The following is a 16,044-nucleotide window of genomic DNA, read 5'->3' as shown; positions in this document are numbered from 1 at the left end:
TAGATGAAAATTATGCTATCAGACACTCAGGATATCAATGATGGCAGCCAACTCACAACTCTTGTTATTGCTTATTCCACTAAAGGGAAAGTCATATCAACGTTAGGTTCACCAGAAGACTTTTTATGATTTCTAGTTGGTCCGAAATGAAAATGATGCAGATCTCACACACAGTATGGCCACTATGGCAGCCATCTTAAAACTTTTTCATTTCTTCTCCTTTAGGAAAGCCATATCAGTATGGTATTTTCTTCAGATGTCTAGTTGTTCCTGAATCTAAATGGTGCCAATCCTATCAAAAATGGCTGCCATGATGGCCGCTGGTAAAATCTTGTTGATCCTGCTTGTCCTGTATGGATGGTCATGTTGGCATGTTAGAAATCATCTAATGATGTCTAGTTTGTCTTAAACAAAATCGGTGCTAGTCTCATATCCAATACTGTCACCATAGTTTCTGATTTAAAAATATCATGGCTCAGGAATGTCAACATTTGCAAGTTAAAAAGGAGAAATGGTCTTATCTTGAATTCCTGAAAATTCTTTTGGGAAAGTAGAGCATTAGTCACTTTCAGAGATTCTTGTTTTCATATTGTCTTTTTTACCATCATATGAAGATAGATTGTTTCACAGAGAGTCTGATAATTCCTTGCCCCCTTCCTCCCCCATTTGGTTATGTCCTTCTGTGTATCCATCATTGCATCCTCATCAGCGTATTTGAAAGGGTTGCTCAGAAGTTGTTCAGTGTAGGCAGATGAAATTTTGGTAGCATATTTTTGTATCCATATATCACAGACCATGTTAGATTTTAAGGCAATTATAAATACATATTTTGCACATTTGTTAACATCTCAGATTTGAACATTTTTTGACAGAAATCTTGTTAGGGTAATTGAGGACAAACAACTTGAGGAAGATAACTGAAATACTGAAGCATACATGCACTTGTTTTCATGTATAGATGACCTAATTAGATTTGGTCATTTAAGCAATTGTTCAATTTTTATACATTTGTGAATTTTCTGGGCTGTGAATTTTTCTAACACAGAAAATTTTTTTTTTGTGATTAAACAAGCACAATTTATTGGAGTCAGACCAATGAGATTTGGTATACTTTTTCAGGATACATTTTTAGATAACTTGATTATAATTGTTGGAATATTTTAGAGATCCAGTTTTTGTTCTGCGGCAGAGGGGCATGTTTTTTTTAAACATACTTTTCCAAGAGTTATTCCCCATTTTTTGTCTCAGTTGCAAAGCATTGGCTTTACATGGTGATGGATATGAAATTTCTAGTGGTGTTGTCACAGGTATATTTGGTATTGTCATAAATGTTAGGTTTTTACATTTAACCCACTTTTTCTGAAACTTATTGTACAGACCTGAAACTTGATGGCTGTATTCACCTTGGAAGGTACTCAAGGTGTGTTCTATAATTGAAAATGTAAAGGGCAAATTTATCCCTTTCTGTGAAAAAGGTGAATGTTATATAAAATATGGGAGGCATTTAATGAAGAAATAGGAGTTGGCTTGAAAATATAATGCGCAATGTTTGCACATTTAGTCATTGTTTTGTTTAGTGCATTACAAATAAGCATAAATGTTGTAGAAAAGTATCCTAGAATAAACCTGGTTGCTACTTATTGTAGTCACTTTTCATGCTTCAGTGATTGTATTACAATTTTGCATTAAGTTCAATTTCTCTGACATTGTTGCATTTACAGTCATGAAATTTGTATGTTTATTGATCTCGTAGGGTACTAACCCACTGACAAAAGTAGGTCACAGTGATGCTTTTTTCTCTTAGAACTTTGCAAGTCTTTTATTTTGCCATGGCCATATTGATATTTTGTTTTTATCCATCACATCAAGGTTTGTTTATATCATGAGACTGGTATGATTCTTCAGGGAGTTACGTGATTCAGTTATTGAAACTTCTGTTTTCCAGATAATAGTTCTTTACTTGCTACCAGGACTTTAAAAAAGATCATATGTCTTTGACTTGGTGCATCGGTCTGTGAATTACAAAAAAATATTTCTTCAGTGTACCAGCATGTTTTTTTTTCTGTCCATTCCAGACCTGGTTGAGGTATGGATGAACTCGATACACACCTGTTCTCCATTCCCTGAAGCAGGCATCCCAGCTGTGATACTGGTGGGGACACATGCAGATCAGATTCCACAGGTATAAATCTTTTTCTATACATTCAAGGCTTTGTGATTGTATTAATAACTTAAGTTACTTTTGGTGGAAATTACTTAAGAATGTTAATAATGGTGTTATCAAATTATGTCAGGTGTTACTGATTGACAAGTATTCAACACAATGAGTCATATTTGAACTAAGCGACACAGGATACATTTATAGGTAGGAATGGACAGGATTAGACAGACAGGATTAGACAGAGTTGTACAGAGTTTAAGCCATCAGAACATAATCACCCCCAGATCACCTCACCTGCATTACCTGATGGGGTGGAAGTACCTCACTTGCGAAATTCGCTCTCAATTAATGAAGGGCAGATGGACCATGATTTCATCCAAATACTCGGCTAGGGAGAAATCAAAAGATGGTCATTTAGGGATGTAGATGATATTATCCTTGCCACTGATTTTGCTAGAGTAACAATCTTCTTTATGTTGCAATCACCTTGAGTCTGAGAAGTTTCCATGAAGAAGAAGATCCAGCATTCTTTGCCACCTCAGCCAACAAAACATCTAGTGTCATCACTGACTTATTTTCTACCGTTATCTTCCCATCATCCCTGGAATACACAGACTTCCTGGCCAGTACCAGCATGGTACCCATATGCATCAGCATTGGATAACTCCATATTGCACATACACTCTGATACTGGCTGTAGTGAGCTTTACCTGGTCAGCAGAAATGCGATTAGGGTAACCTACACTAGCTGGTCTTGTACCTTGCCAACTTGAGTTTAAGCATCCTCTTGACTTGCCCGCTTCCAGACAAAGTCAACAGGGTTTTATATTTAGCCACACAACTTCTAGCCCTGGTTCTGTCAATGATGCACAGCAGAACCAGCACCAGATTTGGTGGTCCCAATATGTCCAGTATTGTTCCTCTGATGGTAAAACCTCCTGGCACCAGACTGTTTCATCACCAGTCCCGATTCTGTCATGAGTGACAGACAATATGGGTTATTGCCATTTCCTGATACACAGTATCCATAAACATTCAGTAATATTCATAGCTATTGCTGTTTCCTAACACAGGCTCTCAGTTTTATTTGCTATCCATAATAACCGGCTTCCTCCATTCAGTTTGTATAAACATTCACAGGATTCTTCATTGTTGCCCCATATTCATCGATGGATATTCACAAATTCCATCTTCTCTCATTAATCCAGTCATGTCCACGAAAGATTTGGTATTCAGCACAGAAGTCATATGGCTACTGTCTGCTGCATCATACTCTGTCAGTGCCACTTGATGAATTCCAACATACGTTTATGTTTAATATTTCAAAAAGTTATTGCAGTCAGGTTGATTCATGGACATCTTGTACTGCTTAGAGAGAAAGTACAGGACTATTATCTACAGGCCTTTCTTCTTAAAACAATGAATCCCATATAACTTCACTCCATAATTTACAAAACTCACATACTGGTTTTCCACAGCAAAGTCCTAGTCATCATATATTGCAGATCAGAAATTTTTAAATCGGTCTTCCAAATACATGAACAGAAGCCCTTTCAGGACATACATCAATAGGTTTGCAATGTCAGAGCATTTGCTTGCATGCTTGATCTGAATTCTATGGCTGTCTTTGAGCAAACTGCTTACAATGGATGAAACCTTCTACAGACTTTACTCTTCAGTAAGTCTCCAGTTTCCAAGAGCCAGATATGACACAAAACAGGATTCCACTAGCAACACATTTGGGCATCAGATATCAGAACTGGGATGCAGAGGTAAAGCAATAGTGCCATCAGAGAGGGACACTTTATGGTTCAGCTTATGGTCACCACCACCTCATCCCCATCCTCATGCCTTGATATTACTATTCACAGATCATCTGAGAAATTCCTGAGACCTGCTTTCAGGGACATCATGTACTGACTTAGGGCCTTGCTGGACCCAGTCATTTTATACACTATGACCATCTCCACACCCCTGACATCAAACTCAACAGATGCTATCCTTGAAAAACACAGTGAGGACCAAATCAACAGCGAGAGATTTTATCATTCCTGCTTTCCATTTTTCTGAGCATGGAAAAAAGAAAGATTTGATTCTTTCTGTCAACTCTACTGTTGACAGTGATCTCTGTCAACTCTACTGTTGACAGTGATCTCTGTCAACTCTACTGTTGACAGTGATCTCTGTCAACTCTACTGTTGACAGTGATCTCTGAAGAAAAGAGATAACCACATTCACAGATCTTTGCCAGTTGTAATAACCGGCTTTGGATTTTCTCCGTTAGTCATCCGAAACGATTCCACATCAGTGTTTCCCTTTACACACAGTTGTGCATTGGGGACGCACACTGGAGAAAATTGACGCACTCATTTTGTTGCCGTGTATTTTTTTGGCACAAAGGATTTTCATAATATGCTCAGGATTTATTGAATACCCAATGCATTGGACGATGGATGGTATTGTATATACTTCGAGTATAGGCATTGACTGGTTCCCCGCTTTGTGTGCCCCCTGCCTTGCGCTCCTCTATTCGTATAGCAAAGTGCAAAGCAGGGAACATATAAAACAATGAACCAGACTAGCATAGGCAATGTTATGACGGAGTAGCTCCCCTTAATCTCGCGAATTCCATCTAGCTCAGCAAGCTGTCATCTAGATGTTTAACCTCAAGGCTTGTTGCACTCCAGATCTCCAGATCATTTTCCTAGGGAACTTGCCATGCAGATAAAATCACGATTCATCTTCCTGCCTTTATTCAAATCTGGTACAGCTGGAGTTGACCCATATTAGACTCTACTGATGTGAAATTGTTATTAAATTTAGTGTTGAAGGAACAAAATGAGACAGTCATCATATATTGCAGATCAGAAATTTTTAAATCGGTCTTCCAAATACATGAACAGAAGCCCTTTCAGGACATACATCAATAGGTTTGCAATGTCAGAGCATTTGCTTGCATGCTTGATCTGAATTCTATGGCTGTCTTTGAGCAAACTGCTTACAATGGATGAAACCTTCTACAGACTTTACTCTTCAGTAAGTCTCCAGTTTCCAAGAGCCAGATATGACACAAAACAGGATTCCACTAGCAACACATTTGGGCATCAGATATCAGAACTGGGATGCAGAGGTAAAGCAATAGTGCCATCAGAGAGGGACACTTTATGGTTCAGCTTATGGTCACCACCACCTCATCCCCATCCTCATGCCTTGATATTACTATTCACAGATCATCTGAGAAATTCCTGAGACCTGCTTTCAGGGACATCATGTACTGACTTAGGGCCTTGCTGGACCCAGTCATTTTATACACTATGACCATCTCCACACCCCTGACATCAAACTCAACAGATGCTATCCTTGAAAAACACAGTGAGGACCAAATCAACAGCGAGAGATTTTATCATTCCTGCTTTCCATTTTTCTGAGCATGGAAAAAAGAAAGATTTGATTCTTTCTGTCAACTCTACTGTTGACAGTGATCTCTGTCAACTCTACTGTTGACAGTGATCTCTGTCAACTCTACTGTTGACAGTGATCTCTGTCAACTCTACTGTTGACAGTGATCTCTGAAGAAAAGAGATAACCACATTCACAGATCTTTGCCAGTTGTAATAACCGGCTTTGGATTTTCTCCGTTAGTCATCCGAAACGATTCCACATCAGTGTTTCCCTTTACACACAGTTGTGCATTGGGGACGCACACTGGAGAAAATTGACGCACTCATTTTGTTGCCGTGTATTTTTTTGGCACAAAGGATTTTCATAATATGCTCAGGATTTATTGAATACCCAATGCATTGGACGATGGATGGTATTGTATATACTTCGAGTATAGGCATTGACTGGTTCCCCGCTTTGTGTGCCCCCTGCCTTGCGCTCCTCTATTCGTATAGCAAAGTGCAAAGCAGGGAACATATAAAACAATGAACCAGACTAGCATAGGCAATGTTATGACGGAGTAGCTCCCCTTAATCTCGCGAATTCCATCTAGCTCAGCAAGCTGTCATCTAGATGTTTAACCTCAAGGCTTGTTGCACTCCAGATCTCCAGATCATTTTCCTAGGGAACTTGCCATGCAGATAAAATCACGATTCATCTTCCTGCCTTTATTCAAATCTGGTACAGCTGGAGTTGACCCATATTAGACTCTACTGATGTGAAATTGTTATTAAATTTAGTGTTGAAGGAACAAAATGAGACATAACTGAAATAAGTTCAGTGTAATTTCAAGTTCTCTAATTCAGACATTTTCTAATTGAATCATACAGTACATGTTTTCACTCTCTGTTTCTCCCTAGTCTGAAATAAGTAAATGTCACATATATGTTCATTTTTCATTATATATTGAAAGATTAATTTGTATATTTAGTGACTTTTTGAGAGCTATTTTTGTCTTTGCAATCAAATAAATTTAGTAAAGAGTTGAAGCATGGGCTCCAACACTGGCATCTCTGTATGTGTCTGGGACATTAAAATTGGAGGAAGAAAACTGTTTCCTCTTTTGACATTTTGAGATGTTGCCCCAGATCACTGTCAAGTGCTACAGTTTTGTAATTGGTGACAGGTATTGCCAGTGTAAAAGAGAGCTTGGAGGCCAAAAACAAAGACCTCTTTGACTTTCAAGTTCATTTAGATTTGTCCTTTAATCTTTGTCTGAAAAAAATGCTTTTAGATTTTATTTCTCCTCAATGATCAATGCTATCTGTTGCCCACATCTGACAGGAGACATCAGGCATCTGTTATCAATTAGTATTATAATAATTAGCAATTAATATTTGCTCAACATTGTTTTTCTAGGATCTTATAGAGTATGAAAGAAAGATGCAAGAAATTTGTATTTCCCATCTTGTTCCAGAACTGCCGCCAAAAGGTCTGTGAATCAGTTTTCGCTCAGATTCGTTATCAGCTGCAGGACAAACCAACAAGATTTCATCTTGCCAATGAAGACTTTGTGATTGATAACACTCTCCTTGACCCTAAGCTGGAGGAGTTGAAGAGGAAAATAGTGGAACTGGCCTCTCAGCAGCCCTTTTGGGGAGAAGAGGTTCCTGCAAGATGGCTTCATCTAGAGCAGATGCTGATGAAGCTAAAGGCTGCTGGTGTGAAGGTACATATAGCAAGCAAGTTGTTGTTGTTGTAGGGTTTAATACCATTTTTCAGCACACAATAGGCTATACATGGTGGCCAGTATTAATGGTGGAGGAAGAACCAGGGAAATCTCCAGAAGGAACCACAGACCCTCGAGAAGCTACTGGCAAGCTTTCTCACATACCCACATTGGCCGAATCTGAGACTTGAACCCACGCAGACAGAGGTGAGATGGCAGTGATCCGTAATGGAGAGCGCTTTAGACCACTCGGCCACTCGGGGCCCCTATAGCCAGAAAGTGATGTGTAAATGGGTGGTAGTATGGTAGAAAGGGAGGTGTCAGGACACGTAATTTCTGCTTTTCAACCTATCCTCACAAGAGTAATTCACTAATTTATATATGTGCAGTGATAGGAAATCTAATATTTTTTTATGTGCGATGCATACAACAAGAACAGATTTAAGACTACTTTTCAGCTCAATTTGCTCTAAGTCAAAATGAGCTTTGGCATACTTTCATCATCTGTTGTCCAGTCACAATATTTTGTAACTTTTTAAAAATCACTCAACCAATTTACAGATGTTTAACTGAAGTATTGTTATTAATTCCTTGCAGATGTGTTAATTTGATGCCAATCTATTTTTTGATAGTTCTGTCACTACCAGTAGTATAATATTTAAATAACTTCCAAAAAAACTGCTAGACAGATACTAGTCAATTTTGACAGAAGGCACCTTGACATGAACTTGATTAGGAGATATTGATAAAATAGACAGAAAGCATGCTGGCATGAACTGGAAGGTCTTGAATTTTTCTTCGAATATCAAATATGGCCACAAAATAGAAAACCTTTGGAATGTTTAAACAACTTCTCATACAAAAAACATAATTAGACCAAATTTGACAGAAATCATCCTAGTATGAATGCGTTTTAGTTTTCAAGAAATGGAGCCAATTTGCCATCAAATATGGCTGCCATTGCTAAGACTAGAAAACATGAAATGACTTCTTTCTAAAAACATGAAATTGTTGTTGTTGTTCTTGTAGGGTTTAACGCCATTTTTCAGCACACAATAGGCTTTACATGGCGGCCAGTATTAATGGTGGAGGAAGAACCCGGGAAAACCCCAGAAAGAACCACCGACCCACAAGAAAAAAAACATGAAATGACTCCATTCTAAAAGTACTTGATGGAATGTAACTAAATTTGAAAGATTGATTAATTAATTAATGTTCTGTACTAATTTTAACCTTTGATGCCAATCTGTATTGCCATAGAGAAACTGGCTGAGTTAAGTAGTATACATCATAGATAATAGTGGCATGCAAACCTTGAATTTTCTAATCAAATGTTTAAATATGGATATTTAAAAAAATGAAAACAGATTGTTTATTTTTTACATGCATCAGTTCATACATTCCATTTAATTGTAATTTTTTAAACATTGTCAGTGTTGTCTCCCTTATGTACAGGGGCATCCATTTGACCTATGCAACCCTATATATCATGCTAGATTCAAAGATGCTTCACATATGCTAAGCGTCCGGAGCCAGTGTGTACAGGGATGTAACTAACCGTCTCTTACCTACTTTCTTAATGTATTATGATCAAGTAGCATATTTGAGGAAGAAACCAAATTATTTAGTAAACATTTTTTTTCTCAATAATATTTATCCAATTATCATGTGGGTATGTGCTCTCAGGTCCACTCTCCTATTATATCTCTGGAAGAGTATGCACATCTGCTCTGGTAGTAACTGTTGATTGATTTGATTAGGCACCAGACCCTCTATATGGCAGGGTAATATCTCTGCAAGCAGACAACTTTTTATATGATGCCGCTAAAGAGGTAGCGACATATGGTAGGCCTTGTCCCTGCCTGTCCATCTGTTGGATAGTTCATCCATCCATCTGTCTGGTGCTTACTGGTTCATCCAGTCCCCCAGTGTTTTTGATGAACAGCCGTGAAACTTGGTAAATATTATGGTCATCACCTGAAGAGGCACATAACAACAAATTGCTTTACTCTTGCAATTTTGTTAGACTTGTTGCCTTTTGGCCTTGTAAATGTGTGTGACACAATCTCATCAATGCAACTAGTCCATCGAATTGGGGCTTTATTGGTTATAGACCAGAAGAGCCAATGAGATGGTCTGTAATCTGTTGTTCATCTGTCCATCAGCACAAGTTTGTTATCACTACTTCTTTCTTCTCCTAAACTACTTGGAGGGTTGCCACACAACTTTACACATTTTTCCCTTGATCTGGTTTATCCTAAATGAAAATGGTCTACCTACATGAATAGTCATATTAACATGGTGTTTCTTATAATGACTAGTTAGCTTTAAATAAAAATGGTGCTGATCTGACATTCAATATGACCATCTTGAAAATCATGCTATCAGTACTCCTAATTGGATGATCATATCAACATGAGCTTTTCACTAAAATACTTCTTATGAAGTCCAGTTGGTTTTAAATGAAAATAGTTTCAATCTTCATCCAGTATGGTCACCATAGAGCAGCCATCTTGAAACTCTTCCTCACACTGCTTCTTTTGGATTGGATGGTCGTATCAACATTAAGTTTTCACTATGTTGCTTAACTTGGTCCTAAATGAAAATGGTGCCAATTTGACCTATAATATGGCTGCTGCATAAGCCATCTTGGAAGTCATGTTACTGTTTGACATGGAGTTTTAACCAAAATAATATATAATGTTTTGTTGCTTCTGAATGAAAATGATGCTAATCTGAGATCTAATATGTCCACCACAGCAGCCATTTTGAAAATCTTGTTATCACATGTCCTCCTGAACGAAAAGTCATATTGACATGATGTTTTCACCTGAAGTGATAATGGTGCTGATCTGATGTCAAAATTGGCTGCCACAATGGCCAGCTTGAAAATATTGCTATTTACGGATTCTTCTGAATGTATGGTCTTATCATCATGTGGTCATGTTGTCCTTGTCTTACTATAATGTTGTTTTGTTTTATTTATCTTAGAATAAAATGGCGTTGATCTGGCATCCAATATGTGGCCAACATAAAAATCTTGTTTTCACTACTCCTCTTAAATGGAAAATCATTCTGACATGCGGTTTTCATCAGAATTCTTATGGTGCCTAGTTCATTACAAATAAAATGACTCATAATGTGGCCACAGTGGTGACTATCTTGAAAATAATTTTATCTTCACTCCTCCCAATTGGTTGCATATATCCACATTGGGTTGTCACCAGTACACTTCTTATGTTAACCTAGGTGGTTCAGAACGAAAACTTTGTCCCTCAGACATCCATTAATCCATTATGGCTCCCATGACAGCTGTCTTCAAAATCTTGTTTTCACTGCTTCCTTGAATGGATGATCATTATGACTTGGGAATTTTACCAAAATTTGTTAACGATGTCCACTAAGTCTGAAATGAAATGGTGACAATCTGACTCTTATATGTCTGCCACAGCAGCTAATGTGGAAATCTTGTTATTGCAGAAGAGTATCAGAGATAGTTTAAGCGTTTAAAAAGAAGAAATGGTCTTATTTTGCAATGTGGAGATTCTTTTTCACTCAGTAGAGTGTCAGTCCCTTAAAGGGACTCATGGTTATAGATTGCTATGAAACTTAGTAAACATTAAAGTTACGACCTGAAAGTACACACAATTTTTTTTATTTTTGCCCTTTTTGTCATGTAGCTTAATGTAGTTTACGAGACTGTCTTGTAATCTCAACTAGAACCACAGTTTGTTTTGCCATTTTTAAAAAATTGTATTATATAGATTGCTTTGAAGTTTGGTACATATTGTGACCATCTTCTAAAGATGCACATGTGGACAAACCTTTGTCTTCTTGATTTTTTTAGGAGTTGGTGTCCATTTTGAATTACAGGTTGATGAAGTGTATGACAGAATGTTGTGAATGCAACTATGACAGTTTTCAGTGGATTTATTTGAAACTTAGTACATAATTTGGTCATCGGGAAATATGCATGTTGTACCTGCAGTCATTTCAGAAAGGTTACATGCTTTAGATTTATCTCCTTCGTTGGGTAGGGGTGGGAGGTATGTACTACCATTGTTCTTGTTAGTGCTTCTGTTCCTAAAACAGACCTATCCGGTAGCCAAGTGATAAGAGCACCTGCCTTGGGTGTGGGAGGTCTCAGGGTTTTAAACCCCGACCGAGTCATACCAAAGACTTACAGTATTGGTACTAACTGCCACACTACAAACATCATAGCGATATGACTGAAAAATTGTTTATAACAGTTTAAAAATCCAGATCACACACACACACACACTGTTCCTAAAACAAGCCACAAAATATGGTGAACATCTTTCTTTGCTTGGAAGGACTGAATTTTCAGGGCAGCTGATTTATGTGTGTTTGCTTTGGATTTTTAACATAGCTTTAACAATTTTTCAGTCATATCGCTACGATGTATTCATTGTGGCTCTTTATAGTGATGTCTAGCACTGGAACATCATGCAGCAAACATGTAGCATCATGTCCTACTCAGTCACATTATCCTGACACCAGGCCGACCTGTCCTAACACTAGCCTCTTAATTCTGTGTGCAAAGTGAGGCAGCTGTTAGTAACAGTTTTATAAGTCTTTGGTATGACTTTGCTGGGGTCTGAACCAGCAACCTCCTGCACTCATGGCAGACACTCTAACCCCTTAGGCCACTGCAAGGTAGCTGATGTACTTCTAATGTATTATGGACAAGCAAGTATAATCAAAGAAATTATTTTACTGTCTTGATTTTAACAAAGTCTTCTTAGCTTCATTAAGAAAGAACCACTTAAGGTTGACAGTTTAAACTGAGTAAACATTTGTGTATATTTATTTATGTACTTTATTTAGATTTTCAGGCCAATAGTATTTTTGCATTATGCATATTTTATAACATTCTGGACTTTATTTTGACAAAATCTTTTTTAAGACAGTTTAGAAAGAAAAATTTACTTGAGGTAAACAAATCAACTTGAGCATTCAGGCTTATTTAGATGACCTGGTTAGATTTTGTTTGTATTGTTGCAGCAGATTTTCCAAATTCTTCTACATTTTTGGAATTTTGTTGACTTTTACCTTGTCCAAACTGTTCAGTCTGCTGTGTACCCTATTTTTAAACAAAAGTCAATGTTATTGAAATTTTGGAAAGCATAAGCTTTCTGTCTGCAATTTAAATTGGGCTGCATGAAAAAAAAAATATCTAAACATTAACAATTGGGAGCTAATTTAATTCCCTTCCTTGATATTTGATTTTAAGTGTCACATGATTATTGTAATAGAAATGGGGTGGGATGGTTGTTTGGGAAGTAGTTTTGCTTTAAAAAACAAATCCCTTTCCATGTGCTTTTTGCTTCAGTAAAGAATGTTCTGTTATTATTTATTTGTATGAACTGGAAGAATTTCTTTCTTCCTATTTTCTTTCCGATTTCTCAGGTACCACTAGATTGTGATCATAGTTTGTAAGTCTCACACATATAATTTTATGATCTGTATTTACTTAATTGAATGATAACATACAATTCTTACTGAATCTTGCACCAAGGATATTCTTTAATTTATAGAATTTTTTTGGAATGCTTTTTCAATCATGTGCACACCATAAAGGAATCTTGATTATCATGGAGTCAGAGGGTAAAAGGTCAATACTAAATGGGCTTTCATTGTTGGTAAAATGACATAAGATTCCAATTTTTAATACTTTTTTCACTTTCGTTTTGCCACTGTTCCATTTTCATTTTTACATTCCTTGTTAATTTCAGGTGATATACATTCCTTGTTAATTTCAGGTCATTTGTATTCTTTGTTAATGTCAGGTGATTTGAATTCCTTGTTAATTTCAGGTGATTTACATTCCTTGTTAATTTCAGGTGATTTACATTCCTTGTTAATTTCAGGTGATTTACATTCCTTGTTAATTTCAGGTGATATACATTCTTTGTTAATGTCAGGTGATTTGAATTCCTTGTTAATTTCAGGTGATTTGTATTCCTTGTTAATGTCAGGTGATTTGTATTCCTTGTTAATGTCAAGTGATTTACATTTCTTGTTAATTTCAGGTGATTTACATTCCTTGTTAATTTCAGGTGATTTGTATTCCTTGTTAATGTCAGGTGATTTGAATTCCTTGTTAATTTCAGGTGATTTACATTCCTTGTTAATTTCAGGTGATTTACATTCCTTGTTAATTTCAGGTGATTTACATTCCTTGTTAATTTCAGGTGATATACATTCCTTGTTAATTTCAGGTGATTTGTATTCTTTGTTAATTTCAGGTGATTTACATTCCTTGTTAATTTCAGGTGATTTGTATTCCTTGTTAATGACAGGTGATTTGTATTCCTTGTTAGTGTCAGGTGATTTACATTTCTTGTTAATTTCAGGTGATTTACATTCCTTGTTAATTTCAGGTGATTTGTATTCCTTGTTAATGTCAGGTGATTTGAATTCCTTGTTAATTTCAGGTGATTTACATTCCTTGTTAATTTCAGGTGATTTACATTCCTTGTTAATTTCAGGTGATATACATTATTTGTTAATGTCAGGTGATTTGAATTCCTTGTTAATTTCAGGTGATTTGTATTCCTTGTTAATGTCAGGTGATTTGTATTCCTTGTTAATGTCAGGTGATTTACATTTCTTGTTAATTTCAGGTGATTTACATTCCTTGTTAATTTCAGGTGATTTGTATTCCTTGTTAATGTCAGGTGATTTGAATTCCTTGTTAATTTCAGGTGATTTACATTCCTTGTTAATTTCAGGTGATTTACATTCCTTGTTAATTTCAGGTGATTTACATTCCTTGTTAATTTCAGGTGATATACATTCCTTGTTAATTTCAGGTGATTTGTATTCTTTGTTAATTTCAGGTGATATACATTCCTTGTTAATTTCAGGTGATTTGCATTCCTTGTTAATTTCAGGTGACTTGTTTTCCTTGTTAATTTCAGGTGATTTACATTCCTTGTTAATTTCAGGTGATTCCTTACAGCTTAGTGGAAAGCCTGAACAAGATGGGAACTATTCAGATTGAGACAAAAGAAGAACTGGATCTTTTCCTGAGATTTCTTCATGACACGGGCACCATACTCTATTTCAAGTGAGATAGGGACAAATGTCCTATTAACTTTTCCTTGTATTTGAAGTTTGGTATTTACCTGTATGTAACTTGCACACATATTCAAACAGGGTAGGCCCAAATTGACATGTACCATAGGACAATGTGCCGGTAGAGTTTTACATATTTTGTTCTGTCATAAAGAGTGCATTGAGAGGATGCAGTTATGATATAGCAGTGTCTTGAGTTTCCAGATTAGGCTTGGAAAGATTTTTGTTAATTGGTAGTTTGTAGGAAAATTGGTGTTGAACAGTGGAAGAAAGTAGAAACCAATTAGATTGATCTTTATCTTTTCAAAAAAGCAATATTGTGTAGTGAAAAAGAAAATCTTGGACTTTTTGAGGAAGTGCAGTTTGTATTACTAAATCTGAACTATTAATTTCATTATTTTATATATTTTTTATTTATACCTTTTATGGCATTTTATCATGTTTACCTTTTATATTTTATCTTGATTTATTTTAGTTTCCCTATGCAAACTTAAAAATGATCATGTTAAAGGCAAATATTGAAAATGTTCAGTTTGATTAATTAGTGTTTGATGAGAAACTTTTATTGTTAAGAAATGTTATTTATTTAGTATGATAGAAAAAGAAGTATTGTGAAGTCCACATTTGTGGTCTAATTTCAATCAAACTTGGAATATGGGATTTTTATTGTCAAAATGTCAGATGAGTTCAGTAATCAGTGAGATCTGTGCATAGTAATGATATTGTCTTGTTTCGGATTGGCAGAGCTTGTTACCACACTAGGGGGCCATATTTCTGATTTGATTTTGATCAGACATGGAATATATGCTTATTTAAAAAAATATTGGACAAATCTGATAATGAGATCGATGCACATGTATTGATGAAGTAATGCTGCATCTAACTGGCTGTTCTTGTTGCCACTCTGGAAGCCACATCTGTGATAATATTTTGATCAAATGCAAAATATATTCTTATATTTAGATATTGTACAGTTATAGTAATGATTGAGATACATGAATATTAATAAGGTGATGTGATTCAGTTTTAATTTTGGTTTTGTTCAATAATGAACAACATTAGTGTTTAGTAATGACACGAACTTGCCTCTGATTGGCTGAAGTTGTTACTGGAGACTGTATTTTGTATCCAGTTGTGAAGAGACTTGGTAAACAGGCCATAATTGTTAGGATCTCGGACATGTACAATCATGAGCAAAAACTGTTCACATTTGGTCATTTTGCAGCTGACTGTCTGCACTTATAAACACTTTATGATCTGTTTCCGATAATATTTTTTCAGACATGGCTTATATTATGAGATTACATAATGTTTTTTTTAAAATTTGAGCAAGGTTACACATGTTACACATGTTTAATTTGAGCAAGGTTACACGTTTACTTTGAGCAAGGTTACACATTACACGTTTACTTTGAGCAAGGTTACACATGTTTACTTTGAGCAAGCTTACAGATGTTTACTATGAGCAAGGTTACAGATGTTTACTATGAGCAAGGTTACACGTTACACATATTTACTTTGAGCAAGGTTATACATGTTACACATGTTTACTTTGAGCAAGGTTACATATCATATGAGTATGAACAGGCTTTAATCAAGGTTGGTAAATATCATCAAGATGAGCAATTTGTATTTTGATTGATTTATGAAATCTTGATTAGCTGTTGTTTTA

The 16,044-nt window shown here is 36.1% G+C and overlaps 1 protein-coding gene across 2 annotated transcripts in view; it reads left to right on the top strand.

Moving 5' to 3' along the window:
* Positions 1-16,044, top strand: part of LOC149790725 (uncharacterized) — an 80,012-nt gene that overhangs the window by 43,121 nt on the left and 20,847 nt on the right. For both annotated transcript variants that reach the window (XM_089972774.1, XM_089972773.1), the window contains exons 12-14: positions 2,076-2,182; positions 7,020-7,271; positions 14,243-14,364. In XM_089972774.1, the coding sequence (XP_089828900.1) occupies positions 2,076-2,182; positions 7,020-7,271; positions 14,243-14,364 (481 nt within the window). The remainder of the gene's footprint in view (positions 1-2,075; positions 2,183-7,019; positions 7,272-14,242; positions 14,365-16,044) is intronic.

This window comes from Sinohyriopsis cumingii, chromosome 10, assembly GCF_028554795.1.
Source record: "Sinohyriopsis cumingii isolate HCF-2022 chromosome 10, ASM2855479v2, whole genome shotgun sequence".
NCBI lineage: Eukaryota > Metazoa > Mollusca > Bivalvia > Unionida > Unionidae > Sinohyriopsis > Sinohyriopsis cumingii.
Note: the sequence above shows the minus strand (reverse complement) of the source record. Positions and strands in the feature narration are given on the sequence as shown.